Source organism: Girardinichthys multiradiatus, chromosome 24, assembly GCF_021462225.1.
Source record: "Girardinichthys multiradiatus isolate DD_20200921_A chromosome 24, DD_fGirMul_XY1, whole genome shotgun sequence".
NCBI classification, from domain to species: domain Eukaryota; kingdom Metazoa; phylum Chordata; class Actinopteri; order Cyprinodontiformes; family Goodeidae; genus Girardinichthys; species Girardinichthys multiradiatus.
Window position 1 is genome coordinate 276,359 of NC_061816.1, and position 21,407 is coordinate 297,765.

Here is a 21,407-nt window from a genome sequence, read left to right on the forward strand (position 1 = left end):
CAGGTATCTCCACTGAGTGTCTGCAGGTGGTTTCAGGTATCTCCAGAGTGTCTGCAGGTGGTTTCAGGCATCTCCACTGAGTGTCTGCAGGTGTTTTCAGGTATCTCCACTGAGTGTCTGCAGGTGGTTTCAGGTATCTCCACTGAGTGTCTGCAGGTGTTTTCAGGTATCTCCACTGAGTGTCTGCAGGTGTTTTCAGGTATCTCCACTGAGTGTCTGCAGGTGGTTTCAGGTATCTCCAGTGTCTGCAGGTGTTTTCAGGTATCTCCACTGAGTGTCTGCAGGTGGTTTCAGGTATCTCCACTGAGTGTCTGCAGGTGGTTTCAGGTATCTCCACTGAGTGTCTGCAGGTGGTTTCAGGTATCTCCACTGAGTGTCTGCAGGTGTTTTCAGGTATCTCCACTGAGTGTCTGCAGGTGGTTTCAGGTATCTCCAGTGTCTGCAGGTGTTTTCAGGTATCTCCAGTGTCTGCAGGTGTTTTCAGGTATCTCCACTGAGTGTCTGCAGGTGTTTTCAGGTATCTCCACTGAGTGTCTGCAGGTGGTTTCAGGTATCTCCAGAGTGTCTGCAGGTGTTTTCAGGTATCTCCACTGAGTGTCTGCAGGTGTTTTCAGGTATCTCCACTGAGTGTCTGCAGGTGTTTTCAGGTATCTCCACTGAGTGTCTGCAGGTGTTTTCAGGTATCTCCAGAGTGTCTGCAGGTGTTTTCAGGTATCTCCACTGAGTGTCTACAGGTGGTTTCAGGTATCTCCACTGAGTGTCTGCAGGTGTTTTCAGGTATCTCCACTGAGTGTCTGCAGGTGTTTTCAGGTATCTCCACTGAGTGTCTGCAGGTGTTTTCAGGTATCTCCAGAGTGTCTGCAGGTGTTTTCAGGTATCTCCACTGAGTGTCTGCAGGTGGTTTCAGGTATCTCCACTGAGTGTCTGCAGGTGTTTTCAGGTATCTCCACTGAGTGTCTGCAGGTGGTTTCAGGTATCTCCACTGAGTGTCTGCAGGTGGTTTCAGGTATCTCCACTGAGTGTCTACAGGTGGTTTCAGGTATCTCCACTGAGTGTCTGCAGGTGTTTTCAGGTATCTCCACTGAGTGTCTGCAGGTGTTTTCAGGTATCTCCAGAGTGTCTGCAGGTGGTTTCAGGTATCTCCACTGAGTGTCTACAGGTGGTTTCAGGTATCTCCACTGAGTGTCTGCAGGTGTTTTCAGGTATCTCCACTGAGTGTCTGCAGATGTTTTCAGGTATCTCCACTGAGTGTCTGCAGGTGTTTTCAGGTATCTCCAGTGTCTGCAGGTGTTTTCAGGTATCTCCACTGAGTGTCTGCAGGTGGTTTCAGGTATCTCCAGTGTCTGCAGGTGTTTTCAGGTATCTCCAGTGTCTGCAGGTGTTTTCAGGTATCTCCACTGAGTGTCTGCAGGTGGTTTCAGGTATCTCCAGAGTGTCTGCAGGTGGTTTCAGGCATCTCCACTGAGTGTCTGCAGGTGTTTTCAGGTATCTCCACTGAGTGTCTGCAGGTGTTTTCAGGTATCTCCACTGAGTGTCTGCAGGTGTTTTCAGGTATCTCCAGTGTCTGCAGGTGTTTTCAGGTATCTCCACTGAGTGTCTGCAGGTGTTTTCAGGTATCTCCACTGAGTGTCTGCAGGTGGTTTCAGGTATCTCCACTGAGTGTCTGCAGGTGGTTTCAGGTATCTCCACTGAGTGTCTGCAGGTGTTTTCAGGTATCTCCACTGAGTGTCTGCAGGTGGTTTCAGGTATCTCCAGTGTCTGCAGGTGTTTTCAGGTATCTCCACTGAGTGTCTGCAGGTGGTTTCAGGTATCTCCAGTGTCTGCAGGTGTTTTCAGGTATCTCCAGTGTCTGCAGGTGTTTTCAGGTATCTCCACTGAGTGTCTGCAGGTGTTTTCAGGTATCTCCACTGAGTGTCTGCAGGTGTTTTCAGGTATCTCCACTGAGTGTCTGCAGGTGTTTTCAGGTATCTCCACTGAGTGTCTGCAGGTGTTTTCAGGTATCTCCACTGAGTGTCTGCAGGTGTTTTCAGGTATCTCCACTGAGTGTCTGCAGGTGGTTTCAGGCATCTCCACTGAGTGTCTGCAGGTGTTTTCAGGTATCTCCACTGAGTGTCTGCAGGTGTTTTCAGGTATCTCCACTGAGTGTCTGCAGGTGGTTTCAGGTACCTCCACTGAGTGTCTGCAGGTGTTTTCAGGTATCTCCACTGAGTGTCTGCAGGTGTTTTCAGGTATCTCCACTGAGTGTCTGCAGGTGTTTTCAGGTATCTCCAGTGTCTGCAGGTGTTTTCAGGTATCTCCACTGAGTGTCTGCAGGTGGTTTCAGGTATCTCCACTGAGTGTCTGCAGGTGGTTTCAGGTATCTCCAGTGTCTGCAGGTGGTTTCAGGTATCTCCACTGAGTGTCTGCAGGTGGTTTCAGGTATCTCCAGTGTCTGCAGGTGTTTTCAGGTATCTCCACTGAGTGTCTGCAGGTGGTTTCAGGTATCTCCACTGAGTGTCTGCAGGTGTTTTCAGGTATCTCCACTGAGTGTCTGCAGGTGGTTTCAGGTATCTCCAGTGTCTGCAGGTGTTTTCAGGTATCTCCACTGAGTGTCTGCAGGTGTTTTCAGGTATCTCCACTGAGTGTCTGCAGGTGTTTTCAGGTATCTCCACTGAGTGTCTGCAGGTGTTTTCAGGTATCTCCAGTGTCTGCAGGTGTTTTCAGGTATCTCCAGTGTCTGCAGGTGTTTTCAGGTATCTCCAGTGTCTGCAGGTGTTTTCAGGTATCTCCACTGAGTGTCTGCAGGTGTTTTCAGGTATCTCCACTGAGTGTCTGCAGGTGGTTTCAGGTATCTCCAGTGTCTGCAGGTGTTTTCAGGTATCTCCACTGAGTGTCTGCAGGTGGTTTCAGGTATCTCCACTGAGTGTCTGCAGGTGGTTTCAGGTATCTCCACTGAGTGTCTACAGGTGGTTTCAGGTATCTCCACTGAGTGTCTGCAGGTGTTTTCAGGTATCTCCACTGAGTGTCTGCAGGTGTTTTCAGGTATCTCCAGAGTGTCTGCAGGTGGTTTCAGGTATCTCCACTGAGTGTCTACAGGTGGTTTCAGGTATCTCCACTGAGTGTCTGCAGGTGTTTTCAGGTATCTCCACTGAGTGTCTGCAGATGTTTTCAGGTATCTCCACTGAGTGTCTGCAGGTGTTTTCAGGTATCTCCAGTGTCTGCAGGTGTTTTCAGGTATCTCCACTGAGTGTCTGCAGGTGGTTTCAGGTATCTCCAGTGTCTGCAGGTGTTTTCAGGTATCTCCAGTGTCTGCAGGTGTTTTCAGGTATCTCCACTGAGTGTCTGCAGGTGGTTTCAGGTATCTCCACTGAGTGTCTGCAGGTGGTTTCAGGTATCTCCAGAGTGTCTGCAGGTGGTTTCAGGCATCTCCACTGAGTGTCTGCAGGTGTTTTCAGGTATCTCCACTGAGTGTCTGCAGGTGTTTTCAGGTATCTCCACTGAGTGTCTGCAGGTGTTTTCAGGTATCTCCAGTGTCTGCAGGTGTTTTCAGGTATCTCCACTGAGTGTCTGCAGGTGTTTTCAGGTATCTCCACTGAGTGTCTGCAGGTGTTTTCAGGTATCTCCACTGAGTGTCTGCAGGTGGTTTCAGGTATCTCCACTGAGTGTCTGCAGGTGGTTTCAGGTATCTCCACTGAGTGTCTGCAGGTGTTTTCAGGTATCTCCACTGAGTGTCTGCAGGTGGTTTCAGGTATCTCCAGTGTCTGCAGGTGTTTTCAGGTATCTCCACTGAGTGTCTGCAGGTGGTTTCAGGTATCTCCAGTGTCTGCAGGTGTTTTCAGGTATCTCCAGTGTCTGCAGGTGTTTTCAGGTATCTCCACTGAGTGTCTGCAGGTGTTTTCAGGTATCTCCACTGAGTGTCTGCAGGTGTTTTCAGGTATCTCCACTGAGTGTCTGCAGGTGTTTTCAGGTATCTCCACTGAGTGTCTGCAGGTGTTTTCAGGTATCTCCACTGAGTGTCTGCAGGTGGTTTCAGGCATCTCCACTGAGTGTCTGCAGGTGTTTTCAGGTATCTCCACTGAGTGTCTGCAGGTGTTTTCAGGTATCTCCACTGAGTGTCTGCAGGTGGTTTCAGGTACCTCCACTGAGTGTCTGCAGGTGTTTTCAGGTATCTCCACTGAGTGTCTGCAGGTGTTTTCAGGTATCTCCACTGAGTGTCTGCAGGTGTTTTCAGGTATCTCCAGTGTCTGCAGGTGTTTTCAGGTATCTCCACTGAGTGTCTGCAGGTGGTTTCAGGTATCTCCACTGAGTGTCTGCAGGTGGTTTCAGGTATCTCCAGTGTCTGCAGGTGGTTTCAGGTATCTCCACTGAGTGTCTGCAGGTGTTTTCAGGTATCTCCACTGAGTGTCTGCAGGTGGTTTCAGGTATCTCCACTGAGTGTCTGCAGGTGTTTTCAGGTATCTCCACTGAGTGTCTGCAGGTGGTTTCAGGTATCTCCAGTGTCTGCAGGTGTTTTCAGGTATCTCCACTGAGTGTCTGCAGGTGTTTTCAGGTATCTCCAGTGTCTGCAGGTGTTTTCAGGTATCTCCACTGAGTGTCTGCAGGTGTTTTCAGGTATCTCCACTGAGTGTCTGCAGGTGTTTTCAGGTATCTCCACTGAGTGTCTGCAGGTGTTTTCAGGTATCTCCACTGAGTGTCTGCAGGTGGTTTCAGGTATCTCCAGTGTCTGCAGGTGTTTTCAGGTATCTCCACTGAGTGTCTGCAGGTGTTTTCAGGTATCTCCACTGAGTGTCTGCAGGTGTTTTCAGGTATCTCCAGTGTCTGCAGGTGTTTTCAGGTATCTCCACTGAGTGTCTGCAGGTGTTTTCAGGTATCTCCACTGAGTGTCTGCAGGTGGTTTCAGGTATCTCCACTGAGTGTCTGCAGGTGGTTTCAGGTATCTCCACTGAGTGTCTGCAGGTGTTTTCAGGTATCTCCACTGAGTGTCTGCAGGTGGTTTCAGGTATCTCCACTGAGTGTCTGCAGGTGTTTTCAGGTATCTCCAGTGTCTGCAGGTGGTTTCAGGTATCTCCACTGAGTGTCTGCAGGTTGTTTCCTGGGTTTGTGTCCTGGATGATGTCACCTCCTCTGGTTATAAAACGCTGTCGGTCTGCAATGTGCCTCTCTGTGTGTTGGGATCATGTGATCAGCTGATGTTCTCAGGGTTTTTCCATCTCATTTCTTCAGTCAGCAGCAGCAGAGCTTCTCTGGCAGACGGTGAGCTTTTTATGATCTTTAATCCACTTGAATAAGTAGAGCTTATTAGATCAGATCCATATCATCTCATGTATGTTTGTTATGATGAATTTGATTTAACTGCAGCTGATGTCAGTACAGATACTATCATAGTTATAATCATGAAGGCCAGAGAGGTTCTCCAGGGTTTATTTGGAGAAAGAACAGAAGAAAGATTAAATTCCATTAAAAATCAACTGTTCAGGTTTGAGTTTATTTTAATAAAGTCTGAGGAGGTTTCTGGAGGCTGAGGCCACAAAAAAGTGGGCCAGATGTTTCTAGAACATTACCAGAACTTTCATCCAGAGCCTGAAACTGCAACTTTTACACAAATACAGTAACAGTTTACGTAGATCTGCAGGACTTATATTAATGCTTTTTAAATTATGTCTAGATGATTTTTGTATTTTTAGGTTAATTATCAAATATTTCAGTTTCTTGTAAATTGATTAAAAACTTTGAGCTTTTTAGTAAAATATTTTTGGAAATACTTTTATTAACAATAAATTGAGCCTCTAATTATTGTCTCATACTAGTTAATTGTTGCAACATAGAGGTAAACTGAAGATGTTTTAAGAAATGTTACATTTTGTGTATTTTATTCCTCATTTTGTCCTTCACAACAAACCATATGCTCAGACAATTATTGATTTTATTTTATTTTTACCTGATTGATCTCCAACTATTTATCTGTTGCAATACTGGCTGATCTCCTCCCACTAATTTGGTTGAAAAGTAGAACATTTCTTTTATTATTTTATCATAAGTATAAAAATCATAGAATAAAATGTAAATAAACCATAGTTTTCTCAGAGCATTTACCATCTGTTTAGAAACCACATTTGTGTTCTTTTACAATATTTGAATAGTTTTTCTCTCAATATTATTTTTAAACGCTATAGTTTTAATGTTTTCATACTAGCATCACTGTTACTTGCTTGTAAATATTTCATTAATATACCTGTATTTAAAGTAAAGTTTAAATTTTTTATTTTAATCTGTATTTAAATGTCTATTTTTATTCCCACATAGTTAATTATTTTGGAGGAAATATTTTCTTAACAAGTAACTTTACTGAATATTTTTTACTAAACACATATTACACATTTTTGGGAAAATATAATTTTCTTTGCTTGTGTAATAACATGCTATGTAAAATCTCGCAACTGAGTCAAACTATAGAAATATTTTTGGCCAAAAATCTTTAATTGTTCCCAGAATATTTCTTAACAGATTATTCAGAAGGTTAGAAGTTGAATTTTAAGTATAAATATTTTAAACCAGAACAGAGCCAACAACAAGACCCTGAGGAGCTCCTGGAGTCAGTCCTTTATTTGTTGTATTTTGTTGATTGATGGACAATTATGTTTCAGCACCATGGAGCAGAAACTGGACCTTTCCCGTCTGACGGATGAAGAAGCAAAACACGTCTGGGAGGTGATCCAACGAGACTTCAACCTCCGCAAGAAGGAGGAGGAGAGACTCACGTACGTTGGTTTGTCCATCCATCCATCCATCCATCCATGATTAAGTTCTGTATTATTCTGGGAACATTTAGATGTTTTGGAGTTTCTGGTGTCCTGATTAAACTGTATGTCCTAACCTTCAGTTATATCTGGGTGTTACCAGCCAACAGAGTGTGTTTCTCTCTCAGCTGAGTGTGTTAACATCCTATAAACCTCCATTGGTCTCCATCGTGACTTGCTTCATTCATGTGACGCTGGCAGGAATGTGAGCGTGAAAGATGCTGTTGTTAGTGTAGTCGATCACGCCGCTATCACACGGTCTGAAGTCACAAAGATGTTCTGTTTCCAATGAAGACTCCAATTCCCATCAGCCCCGGGGGCAGACAGAGCTGTAGAGGAGGGAGTTGGAACACAGTGACCGTGTCCTCTGTGGCCGAGCTGCTTCTATTATCACATTTTAACTGTGGAAATCAGATTTTACTGCAGCAGAGACAGCAATCCAGCTTGTGTCGTCTGACTCCTGAAATCAGGAGGTTAACAGCTGATAAACATCAGCAGCTTCAATCATCTCCATCAAAACATCGTAACTGGATCCACTAAACTGGGTCATATTCAGAGTTAATGAAATTCAAAGGTTATTATAGACAGAGGACGTGGAGCTCCCCCTGATACAGTATGCTCACTAACATTTGTGTTGTTCAGATCTCCAAACTAATGTCTTCTGTCCTTCCTATTTGCAGTGAACTGAAGAATTGTATTGATAAGGAGGACACCAAACGAGAGCTGCTGGGTTCTGAGAGGAATGTCTCTGACTCGCTCTGCATTCGCTGCCTGCAGCCCTTCAAGTTCCTGGTCAACAACAAGAGGCAGTGTTTGGACTGCCGCATGTTCACCTGCAAGTCCTGCAGCCGCTACAACAAGAAGGAGCACGGCTGGGTGTGTGACAACTGCCGCATGACCAGGTGAGACAGTTAGAAGACAAGTTGGACGTTCAGTAAACAGATGGGGGACAGGTGACCAAAGGGACACTAACATGACAGATGGGGCCGTCAGGAGACAGGCTGGATGGATGGATGGATGGATGGGTGGGTGGGTGGATGGATTGATGGATGGGTGGATGATGAATGGGTGGATGGATGGGTGGGTGGATGGATGGATGGGTGGATGGATTGATGGATGGTTGGATGGATGGATGGATGATGAATGGGTGGATGGATTGATGGATGGTTGGATGGATGGGTGGATGGATTGATGGATGGTTGGATGATGGATGGGTGGGTGGATGGATGGATGGGTGGGTGGATGGATGGATGGATGGATGGTTGGATGGATGGATGGATGGATGATGAATGGGTGGATGGATGGGTGGGTGGATGGATGGATTGATGGATGGTTGGATGGATGGATGATGGATGGGTGGGTGGATGGATGGGTGGATGGATGGATGGGTGGGTGGATGGGTGATGGATGGATGGGTGGATGGATGGATGGATGGGTGGATGGATGGATGGTTGGATGGATGGATGGATGATGAATGGGTGGATGGATGGGTGGGTGGATGGATGGATTGATGGATGGTTGGATGGATGGATGATGAATGGGTGGATGGATGGGTGGGTGGATGGATGATGGATGGGTGGGTGGATGGATGATGGATGGGTGGATGGATGATGAATGGGTGGATGGATGGGTGGGTGGATGGATGGATGGATTGATGGATGGTTGGATGGATGGGTGGGTGGATGGGTGGGTGGATGGATGGGTGGATGGATGGATGGATGATGAATGGGTGGATGGATGGGTGGGTGGATGGATGGGTGGATGGATGGGTGGGTGGATGGATGATGGATGGGTGGATGGATGGGTGGGTGGATGGATGGATGATGAATGGGTGGATGGATGGGTGGGTGGATGGATGGGTGGGTGGATGGATGGGTGGATGGATGGGTGGGTGGATGGATGGGTGGGTGGATGGATGGATGGATGATGAATGGGTGGATGGATGGGTGGGTGGATGGATGGATGGATGATGAATGGGTGGATGGATGGGTGGGTGGATGGATGGGTGGGTGGATGGATGGATGGATGATGAATGGGTGGATGGATGGGTGGGTGGATGGATGGATGGATGATGAATGGGTGGATGGATGGGTGGGTGGATGGATGGGTGGGTGGATGGTTGGGTGGATGGATGGGTGGGTGGATGGATGATGGATGGGTGGATGGATGGGTGGGTGGATGATGGATGGATGGATGATGAATGGGTGGGTGGATGGATGGATGGGTGGATGGATTGATGGATGGTTGGATGGATGGGTGGATGGATTGATGGATGGTTGGATGGATGGATGGATGGATGATGAATGGGTGGATGGATGGGTGGGTGGATGGATGGATGGGTGGGTGGATGGATGGTTGGATGGATGGGTGGATGGATGGATGATGAATGGGTGGATGGATGGATTGATGGATGGTTGGATGGATGGATGATGAATGGGTGGATGGATGGGTGGGTGGATGGATGGATGGGTGGATGGATGGATGATGAATGGGTGGATGGATGGGTGGGTGGATGGATGGATTGATGGATGGTTGGATGGATGGATGATGAATGGGTGGATGGATGGGTGGGTGGATGGATGGATGGGTGGGTGGATGGGTGATGGATGGATGGATGGGTGGGTGGATGGATGATGGATGGATGGATGGATGGTTGGATGGATGGGTGGGTGGGTGGATGGATGGTTGGATGGATGGATGGATGATGAATGGGTGGATGGATGGATGGATTGATGGATGGTTGGATGGATGATGAATGGGTGGATGGATGGGTGGGTGGATGGATGGATGGGTGGATGGATGATGGATGGGTGGATGGGTGGGTGGATGGATGATGGATGGATGGATGATGAATGGGTGGATGGATGGGTGGATGGATGGATGGGTGGGTGGATGGATGGTTGGATGGATGGGTGGATGGATGGATGATGAATGGGTGGATGGATGGATTGATGGATGGTTGGATGGATGGATGATGAATGGGTGGATGGATGGGTGGGTGGATGGATGGATGGGTGGATGGATGGATGATGAATGGGTGGATGGATGGGTGGGTGGATGGATGGATTGATGGATGGTTGGATGGATGGATGATGAATGGGTGGATGGATGGGTGGGTGGGTGGGTGGATGGGTGATGGATGGATGGATGGGTGGGTGGATGGATGGATGGGTGGGTGGATGGATGATGGATGGATGGATGGTTGGATGGATGGGTGGGTGGGTGGATGGATGGTTGGATGGATGATGAATGGGTGGATGGATGGGTGGGTGGATGGATGGGTGGATGGATGGATTGATGGATGATGAATGGGTGGATGGATGGGTGGGTGGATGGATGGATGGGTGGGTGGATGGATGATGGATGGGTGGGTGGATGGATGATGGATGGATGGATGATGAATGGGTGGATGGATGGGTGGGTGGATGGATGGGTGGATGGATGGATGGATTGATGGATGGTTGGATGGATGGGTGGATGGATGATGAATGGGTGGATGGATGGGTGGGTGGATGGATGGATGATGAATGGGTGGATGGATGGGTGGGTGGGTGGATGGATGGATGGGTGGGTGGATGGATGGGTGGATGGATGGATGGGTGGGTGGATGGATGATGGATGGGTGGATGGATGGATGGATGGTTGGATGGATGGGTGGATGGATGGATGGATGATGAATGGGTGGATGGATGGGTGGGTGGATGGATGGGTGGATGGATGGATGGATGATGAATGGGTGGATGGATGGGTGGGTGGATGGATGGGTGGGTGGATGGGTGGGTGGATGGATGATGGATGGGTGGATGGATGGGTGGGTGGATGATGGATGGATGGATGATGAATGGGTGGGTGGATGGATGGATGGGTGGATGGATTGATGAATGGGTGGATGGATGGGTGGGTGGATGGATGGGTGGATGGATGGATGGGTGGGTGGATGGATGATGGATGGGTGGATGGATGGATGGGTGGGTGGATGGATGGATGGGTGGGTGGATGGATGATGGATGGGTGGATGGATGATGGATGGATGGTTGGATGGATGGATGGATGATGAATGGGTGGATGGATGGGTGGGTGGATGGATGGGTGGATGGATGGATGATGAATGGGTGGATGGATGGGTGGGTGGATGGATGGGTGGATGGATGATGGATGGGTGGATGGATGGGTGGGTGGATGATGGATGGATGGATGGATGGATGGATGATGAATGGGTGGGTGGATGGGTGGGTGGATGGATGGGTGGATGGATGGATGGGTGGGTGGATGGATGATGGATGGGTGGATGGATGGGTGGGTGGATGATGGATGGATGGATGGATGATGAATGGGTGGATGGATGGATGGGTGGGTGGATGGATGATGGATGGGTGGATGGATGGGTGGGTGGATGATGGATGGATGGATGGATGATGAATGGGTGGATGGATGGATGGGTGGGTGGATGGATGATGGATGGGTGGATGGATGGATGGATGGGTGGGTGGATGGATGGGTGGATGGATGGATGATGAATGGGTGGATGGATGGATGGGTGGATGGATTGATGGATGGTTGGATGGATGGGTGGATGGATGGATGGGTGGGTGGGTGGATGGATGGGTGGATGGATGGATGGATGATGAATGGGTGGATGGATGGATGGGTGGGTGGATGGATGATGGATGGGTGGGTGGATGGATGGGTGGATGGATGGATGATGAATGGGTGGATGGATGGATGGGTGGATGGATTGATGGATGGTTGGATGGATGGGTGGATGGATGATGAATGGGTGGATGGATGGGTGGGTGGATGGATGGATGGGTGGATGGATGGATGGGTGGTCTAAGTTCTGACCTGCACCATGGTTATGGGTCATGGACTGTAGCCAAAAGGGTAGATCCCCTTTGGATCTTCCAGGATGAGCTGGAAAGTATCACTAGGGAGAGGAATGTCTGGGTTTCTCTCCTGGACCTGTTACCCTACAAGTTGACTTGGGATAAGCAAAGGAGAGGTGTGAAAGACCGGGACTTGGGTTGCACCGTGTTTCATGTTGTCTTTTTGTGTTTCAGGGTGTTGAAGATTGGGAGTCTGGGTTGGTACCATGACAACGTTAGAAACCGATTTAAACGTTTTGGGAGTGCAAAGGTGATGAGGTCGCTGTACAAGCGTTTGAATGGAGATGGTGAATCACAGATCCTGTTAATCAGCACATTGTGATGTGTCTCTGTTGTGTGTGTCATGGGTCAGTTGTTGTAATCCTACTTGTGTTTGTGGTTCAGGTGGTCGCGATGACGACACGCAGAGTATGCCGGATGCTCGAAGCCGTAAGTCTCACAATAAGCCAGTCCAGTTTATCAGTACTTCGTGCACAAAAACAGAGGTAGAAGGTTGGCCTCCATGATATAGTCCAACTCACCTCCCTGCTTTATTTTAGATGGCTACAACGGTACTGAGGATGATCCTGGAGAGGCTGAGGCTCAGCGCTACAAAGTGGTAAACATGAATACCAAAGGAAAGGGATTGTGTGTTTACAACACAGAGCAGCCATATCTGAAGTAGCTGTTTTAAACTTAGATGAGGAAGAATAAACGTCTGCTGTCGGTTCATCCCATGGACTTTGACTCAGAGGATTACCTTCCTCATTCACGGCGGCCTTCTGTGCAGGTAAATCCCAGGCTAATTTTGACTCAACACCTGAGATAAGACCTGGTTTTAAGGAAGCCAGGTGTTTAATGTCATGGTTTGAAAAACAGATGCAGGATGAGCGGTATTACAAGAACGAGGTGGACTATGACTATCACAACCACCGAGGGAACCGTAGAGAGAGTCTGGACCGCTACGCCATGAGACCCGGTCAGTGTGCAAACATACAGCAAACACATGATGTAATGGTGCAACCTATTAGTGAAAATAACATGAACTACAGTGTTGGTGGTACTAAGTCAGACTTGTTCTTAGAGAGAACCTTTTCCTTTTTAAAACACTTCTTCATCTTGGCAGAAGGTCTCCAGTTCAGGGGCTTTTGAACTTGATGCTGTTTCACATCAGAAGATCTATTTACCTCTATGTGCATCTATTTGTCCGTTTCACCGTGCCATCAGATGACTTTGCAGAGAACCGGATGGTCCGGACCCGCTCTCTGTCCAAGATCAGCTCCTCGGTGGCTAGGCAGCAATATGTCGACACCTCAGACGAAGAAGAGTACCACCGGTATCCCCCCATTCACCAGCAACCCCATCACCGCCGAAAGAACAGTAGAGCGTCGTCACAGGAGAACCTGGGCCAAGCCCCCCCTGTAAGGACACACAGCCAGTCAGAACTGAGTCTGTAAGGGGAGAGAAGAACCTTCTGCCATCGAAATAGACCCATAGCATGTTCTGTCTGGATTTTATTTTGCAGATCAACGAACTGAACAAGCGGATGTCAGCCATTGAGAGCCTGCTGAGCCGTCTGGAGGAGAAGATGATTCCTGCTGATGAGGTAGGAAGGGACACAAACTTGGAACCTTAAATCGGGTGCAGAAGAAGATGAAGATAAACCCTTCACTGGCTTTAGTTTAAAATCCAGTAAACCTGCTTCTTCCAGCAGGCGTTGACTCCATCAGCTCAGAATGAGGAGGAGAAGCTGAGGAGGAAGCTGAGTGAGCTGGCGGGGAACCTGAGCGATAAAGGTCTGTCGTCAGATGATGACGCTGGGAAAAAGCCTTTTTCTAGAAGTAAAGGTTCGTCTGGCATCAGGGTTGGACCAGTGGCCCCTCTGGATCCTCTGAAGGACAAGGAGCTGAGCTCGTCCAGTGATGAAATGCCAACGCAGGCTCAAAAGGTGCGATGAAGCTAGGAACAAGAGCAAACAGGAGCCTGGATGACACCAACATTCTGTCCAAGCATTTGGTTCCAGCTGCTGCATGACTCAGAATGTTGTCGCTGGTACAACTCTTTATTTTGAGAGTAGAGAATTACTTTGGAAACATAGAATATCCAGGTTCCTGTGAAGGCAGTATAGCTCAGCTTTCACCTCAGAATTCCATCAGGTCAAGACCACATTAAGAACATCCTAATGAAGAGGTCCTCTCCAGAAATAAAAGTCTGAACTGTGTTCCTTCGGTCAGCATTAAATTCAGAAGAAAGATGGAAGATCTGGCTGAAATTAAACATCTCTAAAGTCCATGACAGCCTCCTCACTAACAGCCCACCACCTGCCTTACCAAACTCCTGTCAGTTTGTGTTAATGTGAAGCATCTACCTTCCTGGACCTCCGCCAACTCCTCAGAGATCAGGTCGATCAGGATGCACCTGAGAATTAGTCAAGAGAAGTAGTCCCAGCCTAACCCTAGGAGCGGTGTGAGCATCCAGCCTGGTAGCTGCTGCAGATGTTATTTTCCAGCTGCTAACATCTGTCCCTCTACATGGCTTTCAGAGATCCACTGCTGCTGCCCTCTGTGACCTCACCACTGAGGTCCTGAGAACCATTAACGCCACAGAAAACGCAATGGTCGAGTACGGCCTTGCAGAGCCGATCGACAGGTCCCCCTTAGTTGGCAGTGATGTAAAGCAGGCCGATGATGCTTTCAGGGAACTTGAGGAACATGTAAGCTTCCAACGTGACCCGCATGATTCACTATTTATCCCCACGTCAGACCCATCCCTACACCAAGTCCAAACCCATACGGAGTCCAGACCCCAAAGTCTCCTCTGAAGCATGACCCAATGTCTGGACTGGCTTTGACCCTCCACTGGCTGCTGTGTGTACAGTTAAACTGGGCGGTGGACAGGGAAATACACTGGGTCCAGTTAGGCTCCAGTTCCATTAGGTTCCTCAGCACCACATCTGTTCTAAAACTTGATTAATTAGCTTTGCAATCAGGACTAAAACTCACTACAACAGTTCCTTCATGTTGGAAAATCTACACTAAAACAGAACGACAGACCCGAATGAAGCACAAGACTTCTGTAACAATGTGGAACCTAAAGAGGAACCTAGCAGGAATCCAGTGTGTTCCCCTGACCTTCAGCCCTGTCAGCTTCATCATCAGCTTTCCTGTCTCGGCTGACCAAGCTGTGTCTGTCTCGGTACCTGTTCAGGTGTACATCACGGCTGGTCAGTCGTATCAGCTGGAGACGAAGCTGCGGCGACTTGAGCAAAGCTCCAAGAACCGCTTTGTAGGGACGACGGACTCTGAGCTGTCGGAGCTGGAGGACGTGGTGGCGCTGACTGCTGCCAGAGTGCAGAGCGCTGAAAGCGAGGTTAGTGGGGTCTGCCATGTGGACTGACCTGGCGAGAAGACGTCTGGTTGGACCCGACTCTGCTGGTTTCCAGTTCTTCACTCTGTGTCTGTTTGCTGTGCAGGTGTCGGACATCGAGAGTAAAATCGCAGCTCTGAGTGCCAAGAAGAAGGTCAGTTGGAGATTAGACCCTAGCCCTCCTTTAAGCAGATTTAGATGTTTAGTTGATGGAGTGGTTCTCCTTCCTCCTGATATCAGGGGCTGCCTCACTAAGACCGAACCCGGATGTAAAAGTCAGAGACTGAAAAGTCATTCAATTGAGCACAGGGTCATCAGTCCAAGAAGCAAACAGTCCATGTAGTAAATCCATCTGAATGTTCTGCAGCTATGATGTTTACTTCAGTAAATGTCACCCAATGAAAAACAGCCACGGCTAATTCAGTAGCAAGCCCCTACAGCAAACAGCACCATCTGGTGGACAATCCTAAACACTGATTGAGCTTTTCTTTAGACGAAAGTTTTCCGTCAGGAACTGTGTTGGTTCTGAGGAGCTCAGCTGCTTGAGGCCGGTTTAAAGAACCCGGACCAGATCAGGTTATGTCCTCTAGCTAAGCCGAGCCAAGTGTCTCCCTCCCACTGTTTGTTCATCAGCTCATTTTCTCTGCAGTTGACTTTATTCTAACATCTGAAGTTCTGTCTTAACCAAACACTGCAGGTTTCTGGATCTCATCAGAAGAAAAGGACCGCCTCAGATCTACACAGTGAGGAACATCTTCATCTTATTGGTTATTAATCCAATGTTAGTCTGAAGGTCTCTGATCTGCTCTAACTTTCTGTTGGCAGAGAGTAACGGTACTCCATGGAGATCCAGCAACATGTTCTGATCCAGATCCAGGCTGTACGTTCCTTCTCTTCCTCCTGTTCTTCAGCCTCCTTCATTAATGTTCACGGACCAGAACCAGGGCACACGACAGATCAGAGGAACGGTTTAGAGAAGAATTTCTGCTGGATCTTAGACACCAAAACCTGCAGATGGAGTTTCAATCTGAAGATCAAGCCTGTTGGTTGGTTTATTATGTTCCTCACATCAAAACTTGAAGAACCTGCTGAAACCCAGATTCTCTATGATGAAACCACCTGAAATAGAGAAAGTCCAACAGTCAGAGAAAACAGACCAGAAAGAGTTGACAAGAAAATCCCAGAGAAGCTCCTACCTTCTGAAAGCAGAACGAGCCATCCGTCTGTCTGCATCTGATTGGTTCTGAGTCAATACCAACAATAAGATCCAGCTGTTGAGTTAAACCTTTAAACCTGATCGCATTAATACCGCTACAGAGCTGTGAAAAGTATTTACCCCCTTACAGATCCCTACTGTCTTTACTTTTTGAATGATCCAGAACATCAAACTCATGTTAACATCAAACAAAGATAAACTGCAAAAACAAAAGCTGTTTTTAAGTCAGAATTTCAGTTATTAATCTGTCTAAACCATCCTGACCTGAAAGATCTGAAGAGGTCCAAGGCCAGAACCACTGCTGACCCAATAGAACACAAAGACCCGTCTCACATTTACCAGAAAACATCTTGATGATCCTGAAGACTTTAGAGACAATATTCTGGTGATTCTGTTGACTGACGAGACAAAAGTGGACATTTCTGGAGGGTGTGGGTCCTGTTAAAGCTTGTGTAAAACTAACACAGTGTTTCAGAACCAGAACATCTTACTTACGGTCAAGTCAAGTTTATTTATATAGAGCTTTTCAGCAACAAGGCACTCAAAGTCAAACATGGTGGAGGTAGTGTGATGGTCTGGGCCTTTGGGGCGACGCTAAAGTTAGTCAAAAATTGATAGCAATATTTTTAGTTATTTAGCCTGTCGTAAGAGAAAACAAATGGGGGTTAATTTTTCAAAGTCATATTTTCACAAAGTCATTCAATCTGTTGTAAATATGAATCTGAGAATATTATTTAATATTATTTTACCAAATAATATTCCGGTCTGTTAAGGATTGTCCTGTGAATACCAGCCCAGTAAGGTGATGGTATTAGGACAAAATAGAAAGGTGTGAGACGAGCTCTGACATTATTGAACAGCATAAACTCTGCACATATATGGAATTAATTCACACAATTTATTAAAATACAAGAATTTATTAACAAAAATAAGTCAACTCAAAGTCAAACATATTTCAATCAACAAACTCTTTACTTTGCTAAAACAATCCAACTAAACTACCAATCAGAATTAAAGAATAATGAAGACTAATGGACTATGTACAATATAAACAAGTTGATTAAAGATGATTGAAATCATGACCAAAAGAGTGATGCAACATTACCATGAAATGTTTATGTTTGAGAACCACAGATTATCTTGAAGAATCTGGAAGTGAAGTTAAGTTATTCTTGGAACTAACTTAGACAATAATCAGCAAACGTTTAGACAACCATTCACAATGTAAGATCAGATAAAATATTATTTTAATAAAATAATGTTTTAAATAATGATCTGCTGAATAAAACCAACCTCCTGGATGACTAATTCTCAACGGTGTTTAATTAACTGCCTTTATTTATTGAAATAATACTTGTAGAAATATTATTGAGTATTTTGGAAAAGAGCCAAATCTTTCTGGAGAAATGGGGTTTAATGGTGTTTACTTAGTTATCAACTTTAGTAAATGATGTTCAGGGACTATTATTCACTAGCTTGAAAACTAACAACCTTTCTGTTGACTAGCCTTAATGCTAGCACACGTGTTCTTACCGGCTGGCCGTTGGGCTAACAAAGAAGCTAGCTAAAGTGCTAAGCTAGAGATAGCTTAGCGCCAGAATCAACACATACCTTTAAAATACCAGGTTAATAAAAGGGTTAAAATGCATAAGCGCTGACGGCGCGTTATGAACAATGTTCTGGTTAAAACCACCCTTTAAATAAAGTTTATCTTAGCTTTAAAACATACAAAGAACCCGAACCGGCCTGGGTGCTACAGGTAGCATGCTAGCACCAAGATAGCCGAGTTCCACAAAACAAACTTCATAACATGAAAACGTTTAGATCATTTCATCCTAAACCAATCTGTTAATCTGCCCAAACCCCCAACCTCTGAAGCTGTTGAGGGAATGTCGTCCCAAGGCGAAGTTTGAAGAAGATATCCGTCGTGAACAAAGAGTTAGCTTCCCGCTAACTTCCTCAGTTTCTCCCGATCAGAAGGTGACCAGCTGTTCGTTACCGTAAACACGGTTGCGGCCGTCGTCTTTCCTCCAGACTCGGCTTGTCGAAACAGCTTCTCTCGGAACACCGTTTGCTTCTGTGGGGCCTCGAAGAGAAAATGTAAGCAACTCTTACACCTTAATTTCTCCGTTTATGAATGAAAATACCGGATACACAGACAGTATTTCATTCTACTTAACTTTTGCAAATGATCGGTCCTTGGATCCAGTTGAATTTATGTCCTTTTGCCAGCAAAAGACATTCAGCGCGCTGTGTTCCCTCCTGACCCGATGGTCATCGGTGTGGAAGAGAAAGACTTGTGGAAAGGTGGGGCTTTTATTTGGGTAATGGCGCCACAGGAAGTCCGCAGTTACCCCATTTCCTGGCTGTGCTGGAAGAAGGTTAATGCACTTTATTTTGAAAGGTTCCAGGAAAGTATGTACCGGAGTTTTAGTGTTGAACACCCATGGCTGTGTGGTCCCAACAAATCATTTAAAGTGTCACAGTTCCAAGCTAAATATTTAGTTTGAAACTAAATATTTAAATGGTAATGGTAAATGGACTGAATTTATATAGCGCCTTTCCAGTCATACAGACCGCTCAAAGCTAAATATTTAGTTTGAAGCTAAATATTTCATCTCAATTGGCTAAATAGCTGAAAATATTTCTGTCAACTGTGCACCTTCACATACGGCACCCCATTTGGGGCTACTTTAGTGCTTCAGAACCTGGAGGAGTTGCTTTTATTGATAGAAGTAATTTGTGGGCTTAAGCTGACTTAGGTTCTGCAGCAGGATGAACTGAAACAATTCTGGAAAGATAAGCAGGTCCAAATTCCTCCACAGTAATGTTAAAGACTCAGTACCAGTTATCACAAACACCTGATGGGGAACAACCAGTTAATAGGTTGAGGGGTAAATACTTTTGTGTCCTGACTAAATGAAATGATCATTTGAAAGCTGCATAGTTTTTACTCAGGTTATATTGCCTGATATTGACTTTAATTTGAAGATCTGAAACATTTTGAAGCAAAAACTACAGAAGTTTGCAAGGGGGTAAATACTTTTTCCACAACTCTTATCTGATGCAGATTTCCGAACCAATCACTAATCAGTCAGCTGTGAAGTTTCTTTGACCTTTTGATCCCAGATGATGATGCTGCTGCTCTGTTTAGCTTCTGTTCAATAAACAGTTTAAACAACCAGCAGTTGTTGGTCTGGATGCTGATTTTCTTTGGCTGTTTCTCCAACTCTCCCCAGATGTGGTTGAAGCTGTGGCCACATCTGGGGAGAAACCAGTGACCAGCGGAGATCAGACAGGACCAGAGATGGTCTCTGATTGGTTCTGGTTGCTCTGCAGTAATCCTCCTTAGAAACATGAATGAACTGAATAGGTTTCCATGATGAACTTAATTCAGATTTACAACCTGATCTCTGTTCAGGACTTGCTGCTCTCAATGATCATCTCTAGAAGCTCTGGTACTGGTCCATCAGTCCAGCTAGGACAGAGGGGCTGGTTGCAGTGGAAGCTCGCTGAAACAACCTGGTTTAAAATGAATTTTTCACACTTTAAGTCCACATCAGGAAGCTGTGATGCTGCTTTAAATCACTGAATGTTCCAATTCTAGCTGCCGAAACCAGAAAGGTTCTGGAAACTGGGATCATTTCCATGTTAGAGCAGGACATCTGGAGGTGACCCAGTTCATTTTCAGAGTTCTTCTATTTGTTTGACTTGGTCCAGGTACATCTAAAGAGATCAGATTTGAACTGTACTTACCAAAAAATGCTCTAAAGCGACGGACTGAACAGAACCCAGTTTAGAACCATTGCTTTCATTTCTTTAAAGTCTGGACTGGTTTGGTTTGTCAGATGTGATCAGTAATCACAGATTACGGGCCGTTCCGGTCGGTTAATCTGTTGTTATGGAGTTTTAATGAGTTGAACCTAACAAGGTGTAATGGAAAATTCTTTTATTTGCTCTGATATTCCCTTCACCTCTCTCATTTGTTTCTGTGTTGTATCACTCACAGGTGACCTTCCATCTACCTCTCACCTCTGACCTCTGTGTTTTATTAGTGTTCTGTTTTTATTAGCAGATGGACTCTAAATTCAAATGCTGGAGAGTTTTATGGTTAACCCTTCCTGAAGTGTATATTTCAAGGGAAGGTAGATGGGTGGCCTCATAAATAACTTTGTTAACTCTGACCCGGGGAGGGTCTAGGGGCCATATTTCTAAAACTCCTTGAAGTTGAGATAACACCCTCATTTTTAGTATAAATACTGTTTGTGATTTCTGTTCGTTGCTCTGTTTAACTGACTTGCTTGGTGACAGAGTCATTCAAACGCTGAATGCCTTTGAATAAAACTTATAAGACAAAGTCCGGATTTTCTCTTGTTATGAGTCAACTTCTACCCACTTTGATAAGAAAATTCCACAACAAAGGTTAGAAGAGTCCAAACTTTTCCTTTCTCCCTCTTCCTCTTTGTTCTGGAGGTAAAAACCAGCTCTCTTCTGCCCTTCTTGGTTCACAGAGCGTAACTACAAGTGATGTAGCTGAATCTAAAGGACATAAAGCCAGCTGGAGGGAACTGAGATCAAGGTTCCTTATGTGGTCAGGCTGCATGGTGGAGCGGTTGTTAGAACCAGAAGGTTCTGGGTTTAAAGATTGGCCTGAAGTGGTTCTGCATGGACTTCACATGTTCTCTCCAGGTACTCCGACTTTCTCCCACAGTGCAGAAACATGTACTGTTTAACTGGTGGCTATAAATTACCCTGAGGTATGAGTGTGTGAGGTTGTCCTGTGTGTCTCACCAGTGTCCCCAGTGATGGGCTGGAGACCAGTCCAGGGTGTCCTATCGAGTGATGGATAGATATTACATATTTTATTATATATAAACATCTTTCAGGGGCAATGCAGCAACACTCCTCGGCCACAAGATGGTAGAAAATGTCCAAATCCCTTCAAGTTGGTCCATTATTGAAGCTGCTGGCAGACAATTTTCCTATAAACTGTAAGATTATTTCAGAGTATTTTGATTCTTTATTTAGTTTTATTTAGTCTGGATGGTTCCATTACTCCTATATATGTGGTGGCTAGTACAAACGCTCCAAGATAGATCATATAAATTCAAATTTCACTGAATTAAAAGTAAAGTTCTATAAATGTTTGTCATGTTTGTTGAGGTTGAAACAGGACCAAAGCACAAA

At 46.0% G+C, this 21,407-nt stretch overlaps 1 protein-coding gene across 4 annotated transcripts; it reads left to right on the plus strand.

Annotated features, from left to right (window-relative positions):
• The first annotated feature begins 4,953 nt into the window (after positions 1-4,953).
• mlpha (melanophilin a) lies at positions 4,954-17,050 on the plus strand. 4 transcript variants are annotated; one of them, XM_047354803.1, is made up of 16 exons: positions 4,954-5,232; positions 6,624-6,737; positions 7,457-7,678; positions 11,834-11,946; positions 12,044-12,088; positions 12,199-12,257; positions 12,339-12,428; positions 12,518-12,617; positions 12,866-13,059; positions 13,164-13,244; positions 13,350-13,586; positions 14,181-14,351; positions 14,846-15,007; positions 15,111-15,158; positions 15,702-15,747; positions 15,830-17,050. In XM_047354803.1, exons 2-16 carry the CDS (start codon positions 6,628-6,630, stop codon positions 15,868-15,870), a joined length of 1,719 nt encoding a protein of 572 aa, XP_047210759.1. In that variant the 5' UTR covers positions 4,954-5,232; positions 6,624-6,627; the 3' UTR covers positions 15,871-17,050. The 4 variants fall into 4 exon arrangements, with proteins under 4 accessions (XP_047210759.1, XP_047210760.1, XP_047210761.1 ...); XM_047354804.1 differs by having other exon boundaries at positions 13,353-13,586; XM_047354805.1 differs by lacking the exon at positions 14,181-14,351 and having other exon boundaries at positions 4,957-5,232.
• The last annotated feature ends 4,357 nt before the right edge of the window (positions 17,051-21,407 follow it).